Source organism: Hippoglossus stenolepis, chromosome 14 (assembly GCF_022539355.2).
Source record: "Hippoglossus stenolepis isolate QCI-W04-F060 chromosome 14, HSTE1.2, whole genome shotgun sequence".
Classification (NCBI taxonomy): domain Eukaryota; kingdom Metazoa; phylum Chordata; class Actinopteri; order Pleuronectiformes; family Pleuronectidae; genus Hippoglossus; species Hippoglossus stenolepis.
The window spans coordinates 23256014-23278571 of NC_061496.1; the positions used below are offsets into that span (position 1 = coordinate 23256014).

At 41.1% G+C, this 22558-nt stretch overlaps 1 protein-coding gene across 3 annotated transcripts; it reads left to right on the forward strand.

Moving 5' to 3' along the window:
- The first annotated feature begins 6155 nt into the window (after positions 1-6155).
- Positions 6156-22379, forward strand: bcl6aa (BCL6A transcription repressor a). 3 transcript variants are annotated; one of them, XM_035176387.2, is made up of 10 exons: positions 6156-6937; positions 14243-14335; positions 17854-18025; positions 18128-18349; positions 18433-19398; positions 19758-19939; positions 20041-20208; positions 20333-20463; positions 20765-20902; positions 21016-22379. In XM_035176387.2, exons 1-10 carry the CDS (start codon positions 6910-6912, stop codon positions 21157-21159), a joined length of 2244 nt encoding a protein of 747 aa, XP_035032278.1. In that variant the 5' UTR covers positions 6156-6909; the 3' UTR covers positions 21160-22379. The 3 variants fall into 3 exon arrangements, with proteins under 3 accessions (XP_035032278.1, XP_035032279.1, XP_035032280.1); XM_035176388.2 differs by lacking the exons at positions 6156-6937; positions 14243-14335 and adding an exon at positions 15833-15915; XM_035176389.2 differs by lacking the exons at positions 6156-6937; positions 14243-14335 and adding an exon at positions 16253-17388.
- The last annotated feature ends 179 nt before the right edge of the window (positions 22380-22558 follow it).

Below are 22558 nucleotides of genomic sequence, written 5' to 3' on the forward strand. Positions count from 1 at the left end.
TCTAGACCTCAGATTACACTAATGAATTCTAATTCTTATGTTTTAGCATGTAAATGTGTATTAAAATGGGAGACAGAGACAATCCCTGCCTACAGCAAAGGTTTTAGCATAAATGATCCATGCTTCATGCCGCACCTTTGAAGCGCTTTTGAAGCAGCACGATTTTTGTCGTTGTATCCTCAAATCAGTTTTCTGGGTTTGTTGTTTCTTTTTTTTCTTTTTTTTTCAATGAGCATGATGAAGTTTCTTACCTCTGAGGAAAATGTCTTCAGCTGACTCTGTTCCCCAGCGACGACAGAGCGCTGAAGCATTTTGTCTGGTTCTGTTGCTGTCGACCAAAAACCTGGACAACACGTAAAACATCAAGACCTATTTTATATAGCAGAGGTTCTCAATTTTTTCTCTTCCAAGGACGCCCCACAAGATAGAAAATTTACAGGGCACCCCATCGTTTATGTCCCTTGGAATAAATTGACATACTATACTTAGATATCTGACAGAATACAAGATAAATAAATGTCTTGGAAAGATAATAAACATGTATTGAAAATGTTACAACATGTCAACACAGAAACTTTTCACAGACCCCTGGCAGGGTGTCACGGAACCCCAGGGGTCCTCCGACCCCCATTTTAGAACTACTGTTACATAGCACATTGCAAGCAACAAACAAATATAAAAATCAATCACTGAACGAAAGTCCGAAAAATGAACCCAACACCTGGAGAGTTCAAAGGTTTTGATTTCTCAATTGAAAAGAAGCATTTACTGGAGGAAGCATGCAGCCTGAACACACACAATATGTCCAAGTGATGGGATGAAGGGAAACTCAGATGCTTTTATTGAACAGAAAAATCACTTATCGTTGCAGTGATGTTTCACCACGGAACCATCTGGAGATTGAAAGCTCTCATCCGGGTGTACAGTTTACTCCACAGTGGTTTCTGAGACCACAAGTGACAATTTGAGGATAATGCTGTAACAGTGTAACAGCAGCACATGGAATTAGGACGTAGAGAAAGGTGATAATGTTCATTACACAGGGGTATCTCTCATACATTAGCCATGATAAACTACAGCTCACACCAGGCCCAATAAACAGTAAAGCAACAAACCCCCTGAGAGGGTTGATCTGATTACAGGAGAATATCATTGCCTCTGCCAAGGAGGTTATGTTTTCTCCCTTGTCCGTTTGTGTGTTGGTTTGTTGGTTTGTGAGCAGGATTACACAAAAACAACTGAACGGATTTCCATGAAAACTGGTGGAAGGATGTGTTATGGATCAGGGAAGAACTCATTACGTTTTGGTGCATCAGGGGGAGATTCAATTCAGGAATTTCCTTTAACATTGTGAGATCTATCGTTTTTCAACATCAATTTCCAAGGGGGTAAATTCATGGATTTTTATGTAAATGATCAGGCTCACTTAGGGAACTGATATCTGTGTGTTTAATTTGGTGCAGCTTGATTGAATTTATGGGAACAGCTGGTGGAGATATATGCTCTACTGAGTGCTATAGTTGGGAATTAACTCCCCTTTTTCAATTGTATTAGTATGAATGTGGTATTTCTCTTTTTTGGGGGAAGTTAAATATTCCCACTTAAACATTCCCCCCATAAATCTGACTTTACAATGATTAGACAAGAATGTGATATGAATCAATCAATCAATCAATTCTTATTTGTACAGCCCATATTCACAAATCACAATTTGGCTCATAGGGCTTAACAAGGAGCGACATCCTCTGCCCTTAACCCTCAACTACCAAAAAACCCTTTTAATATGGGAAAGAGAACCTAGAAACATCAGAGAGAGCCGCATGTGAGGGATCCCTCTCCCAGGACGGACAGAAGTGCAGTAGATGTAACTGTATGTAACTGAGAACATCAGCAAAATAACAGTATTTACAACATTTATTAGAATAAACAGTTTGTAACATAATGGAAAGTAAATGAAATGAGAAGTTATTGTCAGTAATGGTAGAGTATGTGAGTAGGTATATTGTATATCAAGCAGTCTTGTTGAAAATAATAGTCCACGATCAGCTGCCACCACGGTCAGGATCCACCCCCACAATCAGATGTCTCCATAATCCACAGTCCATCGTCATGATCCACTGCCGCCATCGATATGAATGAATGAGCCGTTTTTCTTTACTATGACAAAATAATAATAATAAAATCCAGTAAGTCAGTAGATTAGTAAACAACTTGCTTGTTTCTTAGTGTTTTCCATATCCTGGTGCTGAGTAACTATAAAAAAAAAAAGTGCTATCTGCCCTGCAACAAAGCAGAATGCGCCCTTAAATGTTTTATTTTATTTATTTTTTCAAGTGCAACATTTCAAACCCATGTTGCCTTTTTGTTTCTGCTGGGGTCTCCTCTGTTGAGAAACAGGAGACAGGATGAAGTTGCACAGTCTGGACGAGTCAAACAACAATGTATTTCAGAGCAACTTCTCCCAGCAGATGAATCTTTTCTCCAGCCGAACCTATGCAGCTTTGAATTTCAGCGAACGGGTTCCTGAAGGTTTGTTTTTCTGCTCAGGATCCTGAGATCCTTAATGTTTCCTTGTCTCGGTCCCGTGTGAGGTAAATACAATGAGTGGTACATCTCTGGATCTTAAGCCACGCTGACATTCCTGCGCTGTGAAACTACAAACATGCAACGGAGACATTCCTAAAATCTCGGGGCATGATGTTAGACTGCACTCGACCTGCAGAGACAGAGGTGAGGAATTCCTGCGAGGCAGCTTGTAACATTGCTTGTAACAACAAAAAATAAAGTGCAAGTTCAGGCTCTTAGCCAACAACAAAATAACTGTCATCACTTACTCTAAAAAGGAGGCAAAGAAAAGTTAATTCACTCAATTATTCTAACAAGATGCCACTGTTTGTTTTATCATGTTTGGTTAAAAAAAATCCTGCAAAATTTCCTCTCAGCAACAAACAGCATTAATTATTCACACACTGTTTGTAAAGGAAACGCAAAGCTGGGAGAACACAAAATCAAGACGGTTCCACTTATTGATAATGTTGGCGGTACAGAATTAAACTGGACAATTTAAAAAAAGCTTTGTGTGTTAAGAGACAAAATTTGACACAACATATAATTTAATGTGACAAGACAGAGGTTAGAACAGGTGCAGGCCAACGGACAGAGACATTGACATTCTGCACAATATATGTTTATTGTTGGAATAAGCACCTGAAAGAATCTCTGTGAACATACATAGAGCTTCTTGCCAGAGAACAACCCTCTGCAGTAGTTCACCCGAGGACTTCACTGTGCATTTTTTTATTATCTCTAGTCTTACTAGTTTTACCAAACAGGCTTTTACTTGATTTTCTACCTTTTATTTTGCCATTACTTAAAAATTCTGTTGTATTATTTAATCTGCTGGTTTAGATTTTAGATTTCGTATTATATAATTTGCTGTATATGATTTAAAATGATATTGTATTATTTTACTTGTTGCCTTTGATGCTGTTTTCTTTGTGAGGTACTTGGTAACAGCTGTTTTGAAGGTGCTATATAAATAAAGTTTTTATTGTTTATTACTATTGTTATCATTATAACTATTATTTTGTTCATCTTAAAGCCGCTCAGTTGGATGAGACAAAAACAGTCTTCTTCTTTATAGCTGTGTGCATGGAGCTGCTAGTAGAGTGATAAAAATGTTCTGTGCATACTGTACCCTTTAAAAACATGAACGCTGAATTTGATATTTCTTTGTTCTGCAAACTGAACACGTCATCCGTGCGCTAAAACACTGACACAATGAAAACTCACACCTGAAAGCCTCTGACACATTTTAATCCCATAACTCACAGATCACAGGTTTCTGCCGTGATTCCACTAAAGGAAGACAATCCTCGGATGTTCACGACAAAGCCGTCACTTCTGTTACACGTCTGTAATACGTAGCCTGTGTTTGTATGTCTCTTTCTCTTAGAAATGTATTTTCTCTCCACTTCATAAATGCCAGCTAATTCAAAGCATGAGCTGAGGCACGTGTGACCTTTCTTCAGGCTGACAGGAGCCACCATGGATACTAGGGAAGCTCCATGTTGGCACAACAAAGGCCAGTGGTGAGGCTCGATTAAAGATCTGTGTGAAATGAAAAGCAAGTGTTATACATTTCCGACGTGATAATTACCTGCAGTTGACTGCCTCACAAAGGTTATCACACTAATGACCCGGGACTTCTCCAGGAAGCTGCACCAGCGCGATGTGGCAGGTTATTTAGGAGAGGTCTGAGCTTTTAAATCCAAAACGGCGTCGAAAAGAAATGTATGTGATACTGGCCGACACGATAAATCAAATGATTTGATTATTACTCTATTAATTTGGGCTGCTTCACAAGCTCCGCTGTGTTTTAATTAAATGTTTTTCTTGGAAAAGAAAAGTCGGTGTTCGATTCTTGTGCAGACAGTGCAGGGTCACTGTTTTCGATTTCTGGTTTTTCAGACCCTGGTGATATGAATTACTGCGAGGCATGCTGCACGGAGCAAGGATGCTGTGAATCGTTGATCTTATATTTCCAAGGGAAAGGCCAAGCTTGAAATATGAAGTGTAACTGCACTCTAAAAATAAATAAACACTTCATGAAATCGAATCAAGTGTGCATCTAGAAGGTTGCAACAAAAACATAAAGAAATGGTCCCTTTTAAAGAATTTGCCTGATCCCTCTTTTGTTAATTTTAATGCAGACTGAAATTACATCAGATGACAGCATAATCCCACATCATTATCAACATCAAAACGTGTTTGACACTGTTTGGCCCGGGGGCCGGCGGCAGCGCAGCCTCTGCAGCGGGATGATATGGATTACACTTTGCAAACCGACCTTGCCCCCCTCTCATTTTTTATGCCTGCCAGTCTAACACAGTGGTGACCGCCTGCATCACATCGCTGCCGAATAAAACCCAAATATCCCTCTGATGATTAAGGTCACTCATACACTGCTGCACAGAAGCCATCCTCTTATAAGCCTCACAGACTAGGAGAGGAGGGGAGGAGATGGAGGGGGTTCAACCACTTGGACCCCAGTCTGTCCTGAGGTCTTTATTGTTATTTATATTAGGCAGTGTCCAGGTTCTTTCTGCTTCTGCCGGTGACAGTAAGAGGACAGTGCAGTAATCAAAGTGTTCCTCTAGGGCGGTGTGACCTGTTGTTGGCTTTCATTTGTGTGTCAGTTCAGAGATTTAAGCTGCTTCATGAGAAGTTTATCCCGGGATCACAGGGATCTGAGGGCTCACCGGTCATTTGCCATCAGTATCCCGAGAGCTCAGATTGTTAGGGGCTGCTTTATTCTGAAATATGATGGAAATGTGTTGGACTAATTTGGCTTTAGTAGGATTGGCTGAATATTAGTCCACTCATCCAATGGATTATCCCGTGGCTGCGATGAACATACTGTGCATAGACAGATCTGTCAAACACCAATATATATATTTTTTTCCCCTCTAATGTTTAATTCTTCTGGTATAAGTGCACACTCTGACGCATGCATATTTCATTTTTCTGTAATGTTGACAGCACTTATAACCAACGCAGTGCTAACACAGTAATGCTGTGCAGCTTGTAATGCTGTTAATTGTGAGAGCTTTGGGAGTTCTTACCCGCTGAGGTGAGCTTATCTGCACAGACAGCATGTGTATTCACTTAATCTGAGTTCAACATCAGGTGTCAAGTACGATCAAAAAAACACTGATACATGTGCATTCGGCAAATTGCTTTTGCATTAACACAGTGGAGTCCTGTGCAGGAATGAGGTTTATCACTGGAGGAATATTGGGAGTTTTTTCCCCAGCAAAAATAAAAAAAATGTTTACATCCATGACATGCAGCTGCACCTTAAACAGTTGACAATGCCACGAAAAAACATCTCAACATTGATGTTACTAAATATTGCTCCACAGTTTGCAGGATTTTCCTCCCTAATTTTGTCTCCGGCAGCCACAGTAGTGACCTTCCTATTGGCTGTGGCAGGTTGAAGTGACAGCTGGTGTGATGTAATAACACCCCCTCCACTAGACAAGTTATAAAGAGCAATATCTAGTTCCATGGATTGAGATAAGCTTAGGTAGATTAATGCTCTAGGACACTGAAATGTTTGTTGTATAAAAGCTCTGTTTATAAAACAATGTGTCATTGCCGTATATGAAAGGCTGATCTGGCAGATGGCCTGAGCTCCAAGAGTTTCTCCATGTTAAAGGCACTGCGAGTCTATGGTTTGTGCTCCTGTGGCTTAATGGGATTTTAGACTCTTCATTCAAATGAATTATATATAGAAAAACTGGGATTATTTTTACGGGCTGTTTAATCTCGTTTTTTTTCTCCTTCAAAACTCCTGGCTGCCTCACGGTTTTAGGATTCATGGAAAAGTGGAGCGACCGAGTGCTACAATCAATGAATGCTAGAGTGCAGACGGCCTATCAGCTCTGAGAACCAGAGATGCCCTGTGGACCATTTCGCTGACATGAAGCGTGCTCAGTCGACTCGACTCACTTCAGCCGTGCTGCCGTGCCTGCCTTTCCAGAAGCGTTCCCCAGCCTGCTGAACAACGACAGACACGAGGCTTCGCCAGAGCTGCTCCGCCACCGAGAGAATACACAGATTCGACGAAGACAGCTTCATCCCTCCAAGCTTTAGCCGCCACTCTGGGAGAGGCTTCGGCATCAGTCACACTCAGCATCCGGGATCATCCAGCTTCTTCCCAGACAACTAACACTCCGGTAAAAACAGCTGTTTTGTTTATCCTGAGCTCTGGATCGCCTGGTGGCAAAGTTGACTGATCTCAGTGACTGGCACCACTGAGGAGACTGTGAGAGGAGGTCCTTTAACATCCACAACCGGGCTCACAGCTTTGAATTCAAGGTTCAGCACCGCCACCTGATTCCCATCATGCCTCACTCCTTCCAGCAGAAAAAAGGTGAGACTTCTTCTTTCTGTTTATGTTAAATGTCTTGAACAATGATATTAACATCTTAAAATGACAATATCTTAAATCAATGACAGGAGGGTTAACAAAACATTCATTTAAAAAAAAAAAATGTTTAATGAACTTGACACAATATTTTATGTGGCTTTGGAATCCCAAGAAAATTATGCGATAAGTGCAATGTAAAAATGTTTTAAAAACTGAGCTTGATTATTTTCTAGAAATATGTCATTTAGGTTTATCCAACACTAGCATATTTAGTTTTTGGTTATTATCAGTGGAATTGACTTTCTTCTCAAGAGCAGTGCAAAGTGAGTGAAAAGACATGCATCTACATGTCATTTCACTGCTGAAATTTGACGAAAGCAATCAATTTACCTTTTTATTACAAAGAAGACTACAGGAACATGGGCAACATCAGCACGACACACCCCCAGTAACAAACACTTTCTCACAAAGGCCAGGAACATGAACTCGTTCACACCTGAGCTGCAACCAACGATAAATCCCAACATTTCCATACTGCTTTCATGTTAGCTAATCTCTCAGATCAAATCCATGTCCTGCGGAATCACTTGCTCAGACACAACATGCATGCAAAGCAACATTAAAGGATATAAAGTAGACGCAGACCGCGATAGGAGCAACTGACATCTGATAAGCAAATTAATTATGTCCTCACAGGGTTATCTAAAATATGTAAAAATGTAAAACACCAGGCAGGAACCGATCTGAGCAAATGTACGAGAACTTTGTGATTCACTTTTGATTCTAATGTAAATTAGTTTTGTAAGTTTCTTCCACATGACACACATTGAAAACAAAGGTCAGTAGTTGGGGTGAACCTGTGTTGAACATCTTCTAAAAATGATTTAAGCAGCAGGATAGAAGCCGAACACAACATCCTTTTATATATATATATATATATATGTGATAATATGAGAAATGCTTGCACGTAAAGCACAGCCAGTGTTTGTGTGATGTGGACCAGTTAACAATCATGTGTTGAGCACAGGAGGTGTCACGCTGCTCTCACGCTTCAGCAGTTCCACCTGGTATTTCCTGGGCTGTTAGCACCGAGGAATACAGAAGCTGTTGAGTACGACATATTTTTCAAGAATAAATCGCAGTCAAAAAATATGTTAATTTCCTCTTTTCAAACTCGCATAAATGCAGATGAATGAGACCTGATGGTTATAGAAGTTGATTTGCGTCGAGCATCCAGTGTCCCAACACAAAGAGTGGGAGGTTTTCCAGAATTTAGAAGAAGAGAGATCTGTCTGACCTCATGAATGAAATGGAATAAGGATGTAGGCTCTGACAAGTAAGTTTAAATATTCAAGAGATAAAGGACATATCATCATGTCATTGGAAAAGAAATGAGAAATTTGGAAAAATATTCTAGAAAAATAAAAAAAGACAGAATTGATAGAAAAAATGTTCTTTGTTCGCAAATTCACAAATTGAATACAGAAGTGTATTAAATGCATTATGCCTATATTTTCCTTGATATGATGGAATTATCCATTCTTGAATTCATGTCAGTGCCCAGAATTTACTTCTTTTTTTTTTTTTTTTTAAGCGGTTGACTTCTGCAGCTTGTAGGATTGCTTTCATCCACGCCAATCCCATGTTTCCATGTTGGCTTTAAAATCCGTTTACTGCTTTGGCTGGAGGAGAACAAAATAAGCTGAAAATAAAATACACCTATATACTAATGGAAGCTGTGAAGGTTTGAGGCAGATGCAATGTCCACCAATATATGAGGGCGTATGCCAGATTCCTTGTATTGAAATCAAATTTGGGAAAGCTCATCTGGAGCCACTGTGTTTTTTTTACGGTACACTTTTAGACTGTAGCTGCAGTTACCTCTCATGTTTATGTGGGGAAGTTATATATATATCTAATGAGAAATGTTACAATGCTTTATCCAGAATATCATCCACATTATAGGATATTTTTGGAACACAGCAATGGAGACAAACAGCTAAAGTGGTGGATGAGCACTGTTGCTACTTTGTGTGTGGTTCTTGCTGAAGCGTGCCCTGGAGCTAGCTGTGTGTAGTTCCTGTTTAACCAGCCCCGTAAACCAGTATCAGCAGTTGGCATCATGATGTAGGCAGCTACTCTGACCTGGCAATGGGAGCAGTGCAACATGGGAGAATTTGTTAAAAGTAAAACTGGGCCTCGGCACGAAAGAGAGCAAGGGCAACAAAGAGAGGAGAATGGTTCAGACCCCAATAAAGAAAACACTGCAGCGGTAGGTGATTTCTACAGTCTCCGATAATGTGGACCTTTCTCTTCACTTTTTTCTTCTATGTGAAGAATGCTACAGATTAGGGGATGTGAACAATCCAGATATTAGGGTATATTATACAAAACCCAGATTTAAAACTTGTCCAACTACTTAGGGTCTTGATCTTTATCACCACCACACACTTGTTGTTAATGGAAGATTTCAGCGGTACAGTGGAAATACAGCAGAAATGTTACTTCTATTGCCTAAACAGAGCAAACAGCCAAGTTGAAATGACATCTTCACGGGTTATATGCACTGCTTTGGCACGCTCTGTTTATGTTTTTTACAGCACATCACTGGTAACAAGAGACACTTAAAATCATTGGATGTCCCTGTGTTTGTGTTTCCCTCCTGACTCGGGAATATTTAAACTTATAAAACGTAATGCTAAGAAAATACGTCTGTCAAGCAGAATACGTACTTAAATTTCATTTTAATGCATTATTTAACTATTCCTATTTTTTGTGTGTACTGTTGCTGATACAAGGAAAAACCATCAATCTGCTCTCATGAACACGGGAAACCCCACTTCTTATGAAGACAGAATATATGTCCAGTCACACTGTGAGCTGGAGCACACATTTAGCATCTAATCAGGCATTTTACATTTTACACTGTTGCCTCCCATCGTTTTTGTCTGATATAGTCGTACATCTCTATGGAATTCATGGGCTGATTTCACTTTACGTGCATTTCCCAGTGACATCACTGTTGGCACCGCTTTCTCAAAGACCGGATGACAACATGGCCTCCGCTAGGCTACTTGAACTAGAAACCCAGTTCTCTATGATGAAGGCAGAGTAAAACACCTGGTTGTATTGATAAGTTACTGATCCAGGAGAAGTAATTCCAAGGTTTTGAACCCTCTCACTTCCCAGAGCTCTCCTCATAGTCTGACTGGTCATGGGAGCCATCGGGACAAAGGGACGCCACATTGGTGGGCCCAATCCTTAAAGGGTCTCCTTGCTCTGAGTGCCTTTCGTTTGGATTGTGTCCTCTAGGACTGGGATCACTGGGCTGGGACTGGACTCACTTCCCCACTGAGACTGAGTTTCACTCTTTTCTATTTTGGTTTCGCAGTAACAAACACACTTTTTTGTGTCGTAAATCAAGCCATCACTTTTTTCGCATCAAATATTTTGTTGTGCTGGGTGGCAGACAGACTAACATAGTGAAAGCAAGACTTATATGGTACCATATAAACACAGTGTTGTTATTCGTTAGTGATTGTATTTTGCGATCAACATTTACATATTAATGACAAGTAAAAGCAAAAAATGTCTACTGTCACTTAGATTTATTTTTAATTTAATCTGTATAAATTATTTCATGTATATCCTTTGATTTTAGCTAATTATTTTTAAAGGATAAAACTGAACTTTAAGCTAACATTATATATCAGCTACTCATCCATTTGGCTACTGTTGGACATCTTTTTCAGCTGTTTATAATATATAGAGACTGTAGTATATTGCTTGGGTGTTACTTTGAACTATTTAAACGTTTGTTTTTTATGATAACTATTTCACCTGTTTATCAATTACTTTTGTCTTATTAGTTCAAATGTTTTTCCTCTTTAAGCAAACTATTGAAATCATTCATGAAGTAATTATTTTTGCTAATGATTCCAACTTCTAGCTTGTAAACAACAGTCAGCACCCCCTGGGGCACAAATCCCCCTTATTGGGAATCACTGCCATAGGTACATTTGTAAGCAGGAGTATGCATGTCTATCAAATCAAAGAAAACAAAATCAGTAATAGGAAGGAGCCTTATAACATTCATAACACATGACCAGATGATGATTCTTATTGGATCATTATTGAAAGTGGTAGAAAATAGATAAGTCCCACTTGTACATGGTTTGATTCCCTGCTCTGAACGCTATATGTCAGGCAGTCGATACCTCTGTTAAAATACTAAACTGAATCTATGAAGTGACACATAACAGGGCTTTCAAAAACAATCTGTGCAGAAGTCGTCCCAATTTTTAACAACTCCTCCTCCTGTGCTCTTCGGGAGTCCTGCCTCTGTGACAGACGACAGAATATATCATTGAGATTGTAATGGTTTTTAAGGACGTTAGCTTTTACCATGCACTTGGAATATACTGCACGAATGTTTTGTGGAAGTAACTGACCTGTCATCCAGCTGATAGCACGCTGGCGAGGGACTGTTTCTGGTATGCGTGGAAAATTCCATCATCTTGGACTCTGCAGGCTGCGTGGAAAGTCCTGAATCTACATGCTTTGATTTGGCTAAATTGGAATTCTGGTCCACTAACACGCCTCTGCTCTGACTACAACCTTAGCATGTAGCTTGCACATTCAAGCTGGTGAACTCAAGGTTATCCACGCAGGCACACTGCAGGAAAACTTACTCAAACATTGCTTGTGATGTGTAGGTTGTGTTTTACTTTTCGAAATAACTGATAAATCAGAATAAAAACAGTGTTAGACAACACTTTGAAATGCCCAGGGAGCCGAGTTATTCACCACTAAAGCTGAAACACTTGTTTGGTTGTTGTGTCTAAAATCCATTTAAATAGAACAGAAAAGTAAGGAAGAGGAACAACAACACAACAAAGCCCGATAAATAAACTATAATGTAAAAATTATATACACCTCAAATCATGCAACATGCTGCCATCAGTCTCTGCACAGGATTATATATATATATATATATATATGAAACCTTTTACATTTTTATCTCTATTATTTGATACCACTGTTAATCTCCGTATGTTTAACCTTGTCAAGTGTGATGAGAGCTGAATTTGAACCGTGTGTGTGTGTGTGTGTGTGTGTGTGTGTGTGTGTGTGTAAATGCAGAGACACATGGCAGCGTTGTTTCCGAGATTTCATGTCAGAATACAACTTGCCTATTTGTCTGTTAATTTAAAAAGCAGGAGACATCCATCTGAGTAAAGTGTATTCATCACACCTGCACAGAAAACCTTTTGAAGTATCATCATTGGATTTTTCACTGCATCTTTATCAAACATCATATTGTTTAACAGGCATTATAAATGATGCATATCACACTGTATGTTTTTAATGATCGCTTCAAACTGATGATCAAGGGAAATGGATAAATACATGAAGTGAGATTGGGAGAACAAATCTCTTTTTTTTTACTGACACACAATAACTGTGCTGCAATTCAGACCTGCATTTGTGATGGGTGCTTGAAAAAAGGCAACTTTGTTGTGGACAAAAGCAGAAAAAAAATGCTTCTGGGATGCATGGAGTTAAAAAAGTGAAACTTAACAATATAAAAAGAAATTCTTTTAAAGAAAGGAACTAAAAAGGCCTCTGTAGCTAACAGCATTATCTGTTTGGTGTTACAGCTTGGTTGCATCATGCCTCTCAGAACAAAACTCCACACTCACATCTTTGCTGACAATGAACACTGAAGTTGGCAGAAATTTGCTGTGAAACGAGACAAAAGTGTGCAGTTTATGAAAAAAAAAAGTGAGGCAACCTCCGGGCCTCGGGCTTTTGTCAGTGGGCATTTCTATTCAATGACCTATCGTGCACCGAGTGTAGGCAATGATACGGCTTAGAGATGTTTCACACTGTGTCAAAAATGTACAAGATTTCTTTTTTAATGTGCAGCTGTTACCGGCCGGGCAGTCTTGAATTACCGTCACAGCTCGCCTCGGCTGTGATTGTTTCTGAACAGCTTGCCATTCAGACAAAGAGACCAAGACCTTAATGTTGTGACCCGTTGTTTAATTATACAGCCTGAATGGAGATCCAGGATTAACCGATACACAGTTCATAATGTGACAGTGTTTCCCCATCAGTTTAGACAGGGCCATATTGATCTGCTACCCTGCACTCTCTCTCTCTGTCCTCTGTAAGTGGGTCATTTATTTTTGCTAGGAATTGGTTGAGTAAAAGTTGCCAAGGATTTGCTGTAATTATCTCATCCTTCTATAGCTGGGCACAGCATGAGGCCTTGGTAAATTACCCATCTCCCTCTTAACTCCTGGATGGTTTATGGCCGTGCATTATGCATAACGGTGCTGGAGTGCCTTAAACATCCCCCAAGTGGATTGAAATAAAGTTGACGCTGCTCTTTGTTTGGAACTCAAGATAGTCTTTATTTGGCAGTGCTGAATCGGAGATTGCTGTAAAAGCGTGTGTCTTAATTATTTTGGAGACTTGTCTCCCCGATGGTTTGTGAACACCTGGAGTGTTTTTAGTGGGATGCCGGATCCAGATGGGCGGATGCTCGGGCGATCCACGGGGAAATGTCACTTATGTTACAGTGGAGTGTGTTGTCACACTAAGGGTTAAGTAAGAAAAGAGAAGAAAAGGCAGGAGCTGCCTCTGATTCATTTGGAATGTAAAATCTGTTTTGTGAATGCCAAATATCACTGAAAACTTAAATGTCCCACTTAAAAGCCAGGTAATCATTAGTGTGTAATGAGAGTGCTATCAATTTATATTCTTATATCTCGTAAAAAATTTGGAGAAATAACTTAATTTTACTGTAAAGGCAACATGAAAGTCTTAAGCTTGGATAATTAAACAATTTAATTTTGTATCCTTACATTTGCAAAACAAACATATTAGATAATTTGGAGTTGTACAGGAAGAGCAAGGTATTAAAGGTCTTAATGGGAATAGCCTTTCAAAATAAAATAAAAATTCACAAAGCAAGGCTGTCTGCTCAAACATGGAAATTGCTCTGTATTAGTCACGGACATTATTAACATTGACCACAATGGAGCTAATGGATCTTATAATTTGAAAATATCTACTTAATTATTCAAACATCTAATTGATGCTTTGCCACCACATTATCATCATCTATACCTAATTAATAAAATACAAGAGAATTCTAAGTATTTTGAGAATACGGTATTCTGTTTATAATATAAAAAAATGAAGGACATATTTTAAAGGGAGTGTTTTATTAATTGACTCAATTTTTGAATGTAGCCTACAATATCTTGTGATCATTTTCTTTTTATATGTCCTTCTTAGCACAGCAAATGCTCCTCCTGTGCCATGGAGTGAACGGGATGAGCAAAGATGGAGAATCCGCACTTTGGAATCAGTGCAAACAAAGTTTCCAAGGTGAGTCAGAGACAGTCTGAACGTGTGCCCACATCTCATGAAATGAATACAAGCTGCCCTTTACATCCTGGAACCGAAAGCATCTTAAGCAGAGAATGAACTGGTAAAGGATGAGTAAATACAGACCAGGTTTCTGATGAAACTATCTACATGGTTCAACTTCTCTCTGATGCCATCATTTGTGCAAAAGCCTCACAAGTAAAAGACAATACTAGCAGGCTGAGGCGTAGAAGCACTTTTAGTTTATTCTGGCCCAACTCTGAGAAATGATGCAACAGGGAGTACAAATGCCTTAGATTAAATGGAAGCACAAAAAACAAATCACAGCAATGCATTCAATTAGTTTTCCAGGAATCTTTCAGTTTGCATAGCAATGAGTATTTCTTTTTTTTTATTGTTTGTTGAAAGTGTGCACATCAACTAACATGGACAAATCCACTGGCCTCCCCTGCTTTCAACTAATTACAGTTAGTTACAAAAATAAACAGTGTGGAAGGAGGAAACCTTTTCTAACGAGAGCGAGCTTTCCACGTAACAAGAGGCTGAAGTCAGACTAAAGTGAGGATAAACCACTGACCCGGACATCACACTCCACAATGAAGCTCTCGCAGCGTTTAAAGCATTAACACAGCAAACACCTCACACGTTGGCTGTGCGTGAAACACACAACTGCCGGTGTCGTGCGTCCACACGGGTGATGCCTCGCTTCCATGCAACAAGTTAACGCGCTGCCGATCGCATCTGCGACGAGCGTAAATCTCCGTTCGATCCAAGTGCCTGTCACGCAGCAGCTCGTTCGCTAGAACATCTGTACGTGTGCATAGGTGTGAGCAGAGGAGAATACAAACAGGCGCACCACTCTGCCACGCGCCGACTGAACTTCAAAAGGCAACACTCACACCCGCACGAAACACGCTCGACTGCAGCTTATAATACACATCTATGAAATCTTTCCTTTGTCAACAAACCCCGTGGAGACTCGCAGCTCTCTCTCTCTCTCTCTCTCTCTGTCTCTCTCTATCTATGATGGCAGGAAATCTGGCTACAAAAATAAAAAAAAGTCTGATGTGGAAAAGAAAAGTCAGTCGCATCACGCTGGCCCGCACTAATGAAGCTGTGGCTCAGTGTGTTCAATGTGACGGGAGGCACCGACGCGGCTTTCAGCTCCAGTCATAGAATATAAATTAGTTCTGAGAATCTGGGGGCGGGGCTTACCCCCAGCCCGCTGACGTCGCCCGCTCGACGTCCCTGCGACGGCGGGCTCAACCAAAAGCAAAGGGGGGGTCGTGTCACTCCGAAACGATTTCCTGCGTTATTTTGTAATATAAATATGATTTTGGACTCACTTTAACCTTTTAATAGCGTTTTATTTTCTGTAACAATCACTACGCGCCATTCTGGTTGGGATAGCTGCTCTGGAAAGTAGTTGTTTCCACCACAGGGGGGAAAAACGTCTCTCCCCTGCCCCGGGAAAGTGGTACGGTCCCGGGCTCAAATTCCGAGAATTGAGCTCTTGTGATTCTTAGAACTGGGGTTCTTAGAAGTGGTGATGCAACAAGTTTCTAGGAAAGCGCTACCAGGTGATTTTTTAAATTCCTTTTTTCTTCTAATTTGGCGCGAAGTGTTTCTGTGCTGTGTGCCGCTGTGTTAGACATAGGCTCTGTTGTCCGTGTGTGTGCAGTGTTTAGTCAAGTGTTCACTGTGTGTGTGTGTGTGTGTGTGTGTGTGTGTGTGTGTTGCGGGGCTTGAAACTCTGGAGCGGTGACAGGCAGCATCCTCCGGCTCGCCCCGGCGCTGCGCTGCGGGAGCCGCGGAGACGGAGAGCCGCCTCCCGCCGCGGCCGCTCCGCTCCGCACAGTCATGTAGCAGCGCTGTAATACCGCCCGGGTTAGACTCGTAGCACATGGGGGTGGTGGGTGGTGGGGGGATGAGTGTTTTGGTGCCGGTGGATGTGTTTGTCTGAGGGAGCCTCTGTGAACTCTGCTTTAAAGCGACCTGTGCTCGGTCAAGTGTCACGCTGCGCGCGGGCTGTCACGCTCAAGTTTGTCGGCAGCATGGCAGCCGCGGCTCCGCTGCGTTTCCACTCAGCGGCCGTCATATGATTCACTGGAGCGCAGAAATCCGAACTGCGCCGAACAAGCCCTGATGTTCCTGTTACGCTGAGGCGGAAATATTAGTGTCGTTATGTGTGTGTTTGTTTCCGCGGCTGAGGCGTCAGGACGCTGCACCAACTCAAGTGTTTCCAGTGTGATCCGAGAGCAAACTACAGACAGGGCAGAGTTAGGGTCTCGGTCCTGAACTGACAGCTTCACATCTGAGCTGCTCCTCGGGACCACAACATGGGAGCAGACACATCACATGTACCGAGGATCTTACTGTTATCCTGATAAAAGTGTGGGATGCTGCTGTGTCCGTCCAGATCTTCTGTGAACGTCGTTATTTGTGTTTACCTAGCTTGTTGTCATCATTTACCTTCCTCTGATAAGGAGGATGTCAGTATATTTAGTCTGCTCTCTGCCCTGCTTCTATTCTCGGACGTGTCCAGTTACAGTCTCGAGTGTTGGCATTGAGTTAAAGATGCTCAAAATGCTGTCCGGCCCGATGGAGTTAATGAAATATTAGTTTTCACTCCTTCAAAGTAAATGAGCAGGAAATGCATTATAACATAGAAATGCATCATGACAGAGAAAGCGCTGCTGGGCTTCACCACAACAGCTCTTATTAAAGCAAACCAGGAGAAAGTGATGCTTGTGTTAGATTTTCAGCTGCGCCGGGTTCATTTGATTATAATTTAAAAAATCGACCATGTCGCGGTTAAAATTAATAGTTTGGCTGTTGTTTTGAATGATCAAATAAGTTTGGAGTTAAGTGCGCAGATTGCCGCTTTTCACTCTCCGTTATTTTATCTGGAGTTTATACTGAAGTGAAACTGAGGCAGAGACAGACACAACTTTTTTCCACTACATGCAAGTCAGAGAGATGCGCAGCGTTAGTGCTCAGATTCACATGACGAATAAAACCAATGGAAGCCAATGGAATCTAAAGAATGCTCAGTAAAACAGTTTATTCTAAAAATATGTTCTATTTATTTAAAGAGAGTGCTTTGTGTATTTAGGTAAATACAGAAATATATCATTAATACTGTTGTCTTCCAGTCGATTAAACGTGCTGCTTTTTTTTTTAATCAGATAAATATATGAACTTTATTTGTTGTATTGTTACATTAACCTGCCAGAGACAGTAAAGTGAACGAAATTATTTCAGAGGTAGAAATTTAAACGTCTAGACTGTGTTTATCTAATAAATGGCGCCGCCTTCTGGTGAGAAGGCTGCACCTGCTGCTCAGTCTGCCACATTGATAAAAGACCTTTTGAGGCTCATAAATAATTTCAGCCCAGTTAATTTACTTAAAGATTACCTGTACTTCAGCCTTAAATAAAGGGGTGATTTGCAGCACAGCAGGAGGATGTTAAGGCACTTTTATGTGAAATAATCGTCTCTCTTTTTTCTCTTTGCAGAACTAGACAAAATGGCTTGCGCAGCAGACAGCTGCATACAATTCACACGCCATGCAAGTGATGTTCTGCTCAACCTGAATCGGCTGCGCAACAGAGATATTCTCACAGATGTCACTATTTTGGTGAACAGACAGCAGTTTCGTGCACACAAGACCGTTCTCATGGCTTGCAGGTGTGTGTGTGTTATTAAAGTTGAGTTACACAAGCCAATATTTCTGCTGCTCTTTAAAGAAGTGACTGATCTTTGTACTCTGTTTCTTTTTCATGATTACAGTGGGCTGTTTTACACCATCTTTACTGACTCCCACAAGTGCAACCTTAATGCAATCAGTCTGGATCCAAAAGTAGACCCAGAGGGCTTTGCCATCCTGCTGGAGTTTATGTACACCTCCCGTCTCACACTAAAGGAAAGTCTGATCATGGCTATCATGAACACAGCCATCTACTTGCAGATGGATCATGTTGTGGACACCTGCCACAGATTTATCAAATCCAGGTTTGTTGAAAAATTCCACCGCAAATCATATAAATCCTTCATAAGTGTTTCCGTGTTTTTAAACATTGTGGTTGTCTTCACAGTGATCCAGCTGCCAAGCTGCCCAGAGATGAGTTTTTGGTCAGTCCCTTGGTTTTACCTCAGGATGTCCATGCATACCGGCCCCATGATGTCGTTGACAGTTTGCACAGCCGTGTAGCTCCGTTTAGGGATGGACGGCCCTACAGCTCTAACATCTTCAACGGGGTCAGCACCCCCAGCAACTACCATCTCTATGGGCAGTTTCCCATGCCAGGATTCCCCTTCCCTCTCTGCAAGCTGACTGATGCCAAAAACGCTTTCGCAGACCTCTCTAAGAGCAGTATCCACCACAAGCATTGTTCTCCGCATGACAGCGCCAACAGCATCAGGGCAGAATACACCAGGGCAGTTGGCAGCAGCTCCTCCAGCATTATTCACTCCACCACCTACGCTTCCAGGGAGTTAGCGAGAGACAATGAGATAAGGAAGGAAAGCCACGAGGGGGTCAACAGGTCTATCGGTCTCGGTACAAGGAAGCGTATGTTTCCTGTGTTAAACCTCGAGCACCAGAAAGACTCCGGCAAAGAGCTCGCTCCTCAGGCAGAGGAAGACCTGATCCATCAGCACTATCCACTGGGAATCTCCTCCGCTGGACGCAAGAGCCTCATGAGCAGCCCTCAGAGCCCCCTCAAATCAGACTGCCAGCCCAACTCGCCAACTGAGTCCAGCAGTAGCAAGAACGCCGGACTCTCCCAAGCCGCCGGAGTGCAAGCCCCGCAAGGCACGCAGGACCCCAAAGCTCGGAACTGGAAGAAGTACAAGTTCATTGTTATGAATCAGAGTGCTAAGGAAGACGAGGTGGGGCTGCGGGATCCTGGGCTTCGGTCACCTCAGCACCTCGGTCTGCAACCCTACCTCCACCCCAGTGACTCGGAGAACCTCGACCCACAAACCATAAGCAAGAGCAACAATCACAGCGAGGATCCGCCCGTGCCCCAGGCTAGTCGTCTTAACAACATCATCAACAGGTGAGTCGTTTTTTTTTTTAAATACATAACCGCACAATGTGCTTAAGTACAAGAAAATGAATGTATGATGTGCTGGGAGGATTTTGAGGTAATGTAGAAAGATATTATATGAGCAGAGGATTTTACAGCCAGGTTTTTTGTTTTAACCCTTTAATATTTTTTTTCCATAATCCAGTATTTCCATGAGCCTTAAAAAAAAATCTGTGTCACTGCTCTCGGTTTTGGAATTTCGACTCGGATGAGTTTAGGATCTTTTATTTTGGAATGACCTCAGACTTGTTTTTTTTTTTTGTTTATGTCTTCTTTTAAACATTTGCTTTCGTCTGACTTGAAGTATTTTGTTTTGCTTTTGTCTTCAGTGCACTTGAGGGGTCACTGAGGAATGGTGACAGCCACGCTCCTCACTACCTGAGCCGCTTGAACTGCTCCTCCTGTGGCGCCCAGCCCCCCCAGCACTCGGAGGTCTGTCCCAACACTTCTCGCTCCCGTCGGGCAGAAGACATGACAGAACTACACTCAGAATACTCTGACTCCAGTTGTGGTGGGTTTATGACAGATTTTAAACGCTGGTGTCGAATGAAAATAAAAAGATATCTCATAATTTAGAACTAGAAGTTGACGTTCATGATTTCTCCCCATCAGAGAACGGTACTTTCTTCTGTAACGAATGTGACTCCAAGTTTGCGGAAGATGAGGCGCTGAAACAACACATGCTTCAGGTGCACAGCGACAAGCCATACAAGTGTGACCGCTGCCAGGCTGCTTTCCGCTATAAGGGCAACCTTGCCAGCCACAAGACTGTCCACACAGGTAAAGTAAAACATGCTCCTTTCAAATAAAACTCCTTGATCTAAGAGATTTGTTTATTGGCTTTCAAGTGTGTGTATTTTTGCGGCTGAAGTCTTACGTGTTTTCTTTGATTTCTTACTTCCAGGAGAGAAGCCGTATCGCTGTAATATCTGTGGTGCTCAGTTTAACCGACCAGCTAACCTCAAGACTCACACTCGCATCCACTCAGGAGAGAAGCCATACAAATGTGAGACGTGCGGAGCTCGTTTTGTGCAGGTATTAACACTGATTCATCAAAATCTCTATTGAGTATGTGCTAATAGCACTTATACTAAACTCTGACCTGTCATTATGGGTGGGTCGGGTTATTATCAGCTTTACAGAAGTACTCATAATTACAGGAGAGAACATCCTTAAGGGTATTTTGTTTTTTATACAATGGATACCAATGCATGTGCAGTTTCAGAAACCTGTGTAAAAGGATTTTCAAAAACATTCCCCAGTAATAGTTCGGGCTGCTTTCATGATAATGATAATTTGATTGAAGCTGATTTTTTTTATTTTATTTTTGAATCAGGTAGCTCATCTCCGTGCCCATGTGTTGATCCACACGGGTGAGAAGCCATATCCCTGTGAGATCTGTGGAACACGCTTCCGTCACCTGCAGACGCTGAAGAGCCACCTTCGTATACACACGGGAGAAAAGCCCTACCATGTAGGTTGACATAACATATTTCATTATATTTTAAAAAGTATTAAACAATAACATAACCTCCAGAAAAACTATAAACTAACCACTAAGCAATGTCGCTCTGCTTTTCTTTACAGTGTGAGAAATGCAACCTGCACTTCCGCCACAAGAGTCAGCTACGGCTGCATCTTCGTCAGAAGCACGGCGCCATCACTAACACAAAGATCCAATATCGTATGTCCACGGCTGACATGCCCACCGATTTGACGAAGGCGTGCTGAGCCACAATAAGGGAACAGTTTCATTGGAGGCAATCTTGACCTTGGCATTTAAAGACCCCAACTTGTACAATCATCCAAAATTGTAGTGCCACACTGTGTTCATTAGACAAATAAATTGGCTGTGTACGCCACTCTAAACGGGTTTCCACTACATGTGAACGTAGAGCCACATATGGCATCTTAGTCACTTTATTGTTTCTATATAGATATAAATATATATATACATGTATGTATGTTGGGAGTGTTTCTAAGCTTTGAAGGTACGTATATAAAGCTTTATTTTGTTGAAGGATGGAATGTAAACAATCTGTTTTTTGAAAATAAAGTATTTTATATCAGAGAACTTACTTTTCTGGAAGTATTGAAAATTTTGATTGACGGGTGGTACATATATTTTAAGATAATGGAATTTGCGGCTGTATAGAGTTGTCTATACATTTTTATGTAGATGTACGTACATGTTGCACCATGTCAAGTTGCCATATTCGTGCAAAAGGGAAAAAAAAGTCACCATGACGTTGACATAATTGGATTTGGTCTAAAACATATCAGATGACTGCTGCTGTCTGATGAGGATATGCATGAGATACTCTCTTACTGTTGCCAGTTGTCAGCGTGCTGGAAGCGGGCAACTGCATAAATATTGTGACATATTGTGTAATAATATCTGTGGGATTGCTCTCTGCTGGCAGAGCCAATCTAAGTGTTGAAATGCATTTCAAGGTACTGCTTTGTTATGACCAAGAAAATATTTTGCTTCAAATGCATTTGTATAGATGTGACTGACTTGTTTTTGTTTAATTTGTTTTTAATAAGTGAAGGTTTACAGTTTTGGTCTTTGTTCTAGCTCCTACAGTAAAGTTGTGTACGTGTCAAGGTTTTTGTTTGTACATACACTGTGTATTCAATGTGCCTTTCTCTGTGGTGACTGAATTCCTCCCCCATTCAGCCCAGCTCTATTAAGGTACAACTCAAGGACGACACTGGTCCTAATTCCCAGTGTGGGTGTGTGTGAGTGTGTGTTTATGTATACGTGTGTGTGTATATCTTTTTAAATGCTTGTCACAACCGTAAAAAAAACATGCAAATTCATCATTGTACATTTTCAGGACTTGTTTTTGAATTGTTTTTTTTTTTTTAAACTTCATTAAAATTATTGTACAATGTTATAGATGTATGAATGTAAAATAAAGGTATTGAATTTCTATGTATTAACACCAGAGGGGCCTCTTCATTTTAGTTGATCATATGTGAAAAATAACAGTGGATATACAGACTTTCGCCTGATTAAATTGCAACATAATAGTGGACATCACTTGTAGATCACATCGAGCATAATATACAACTCCTCAATAAACATTAACACAGCACAAGCATTTAACCTGTCTGACCTGCAGAA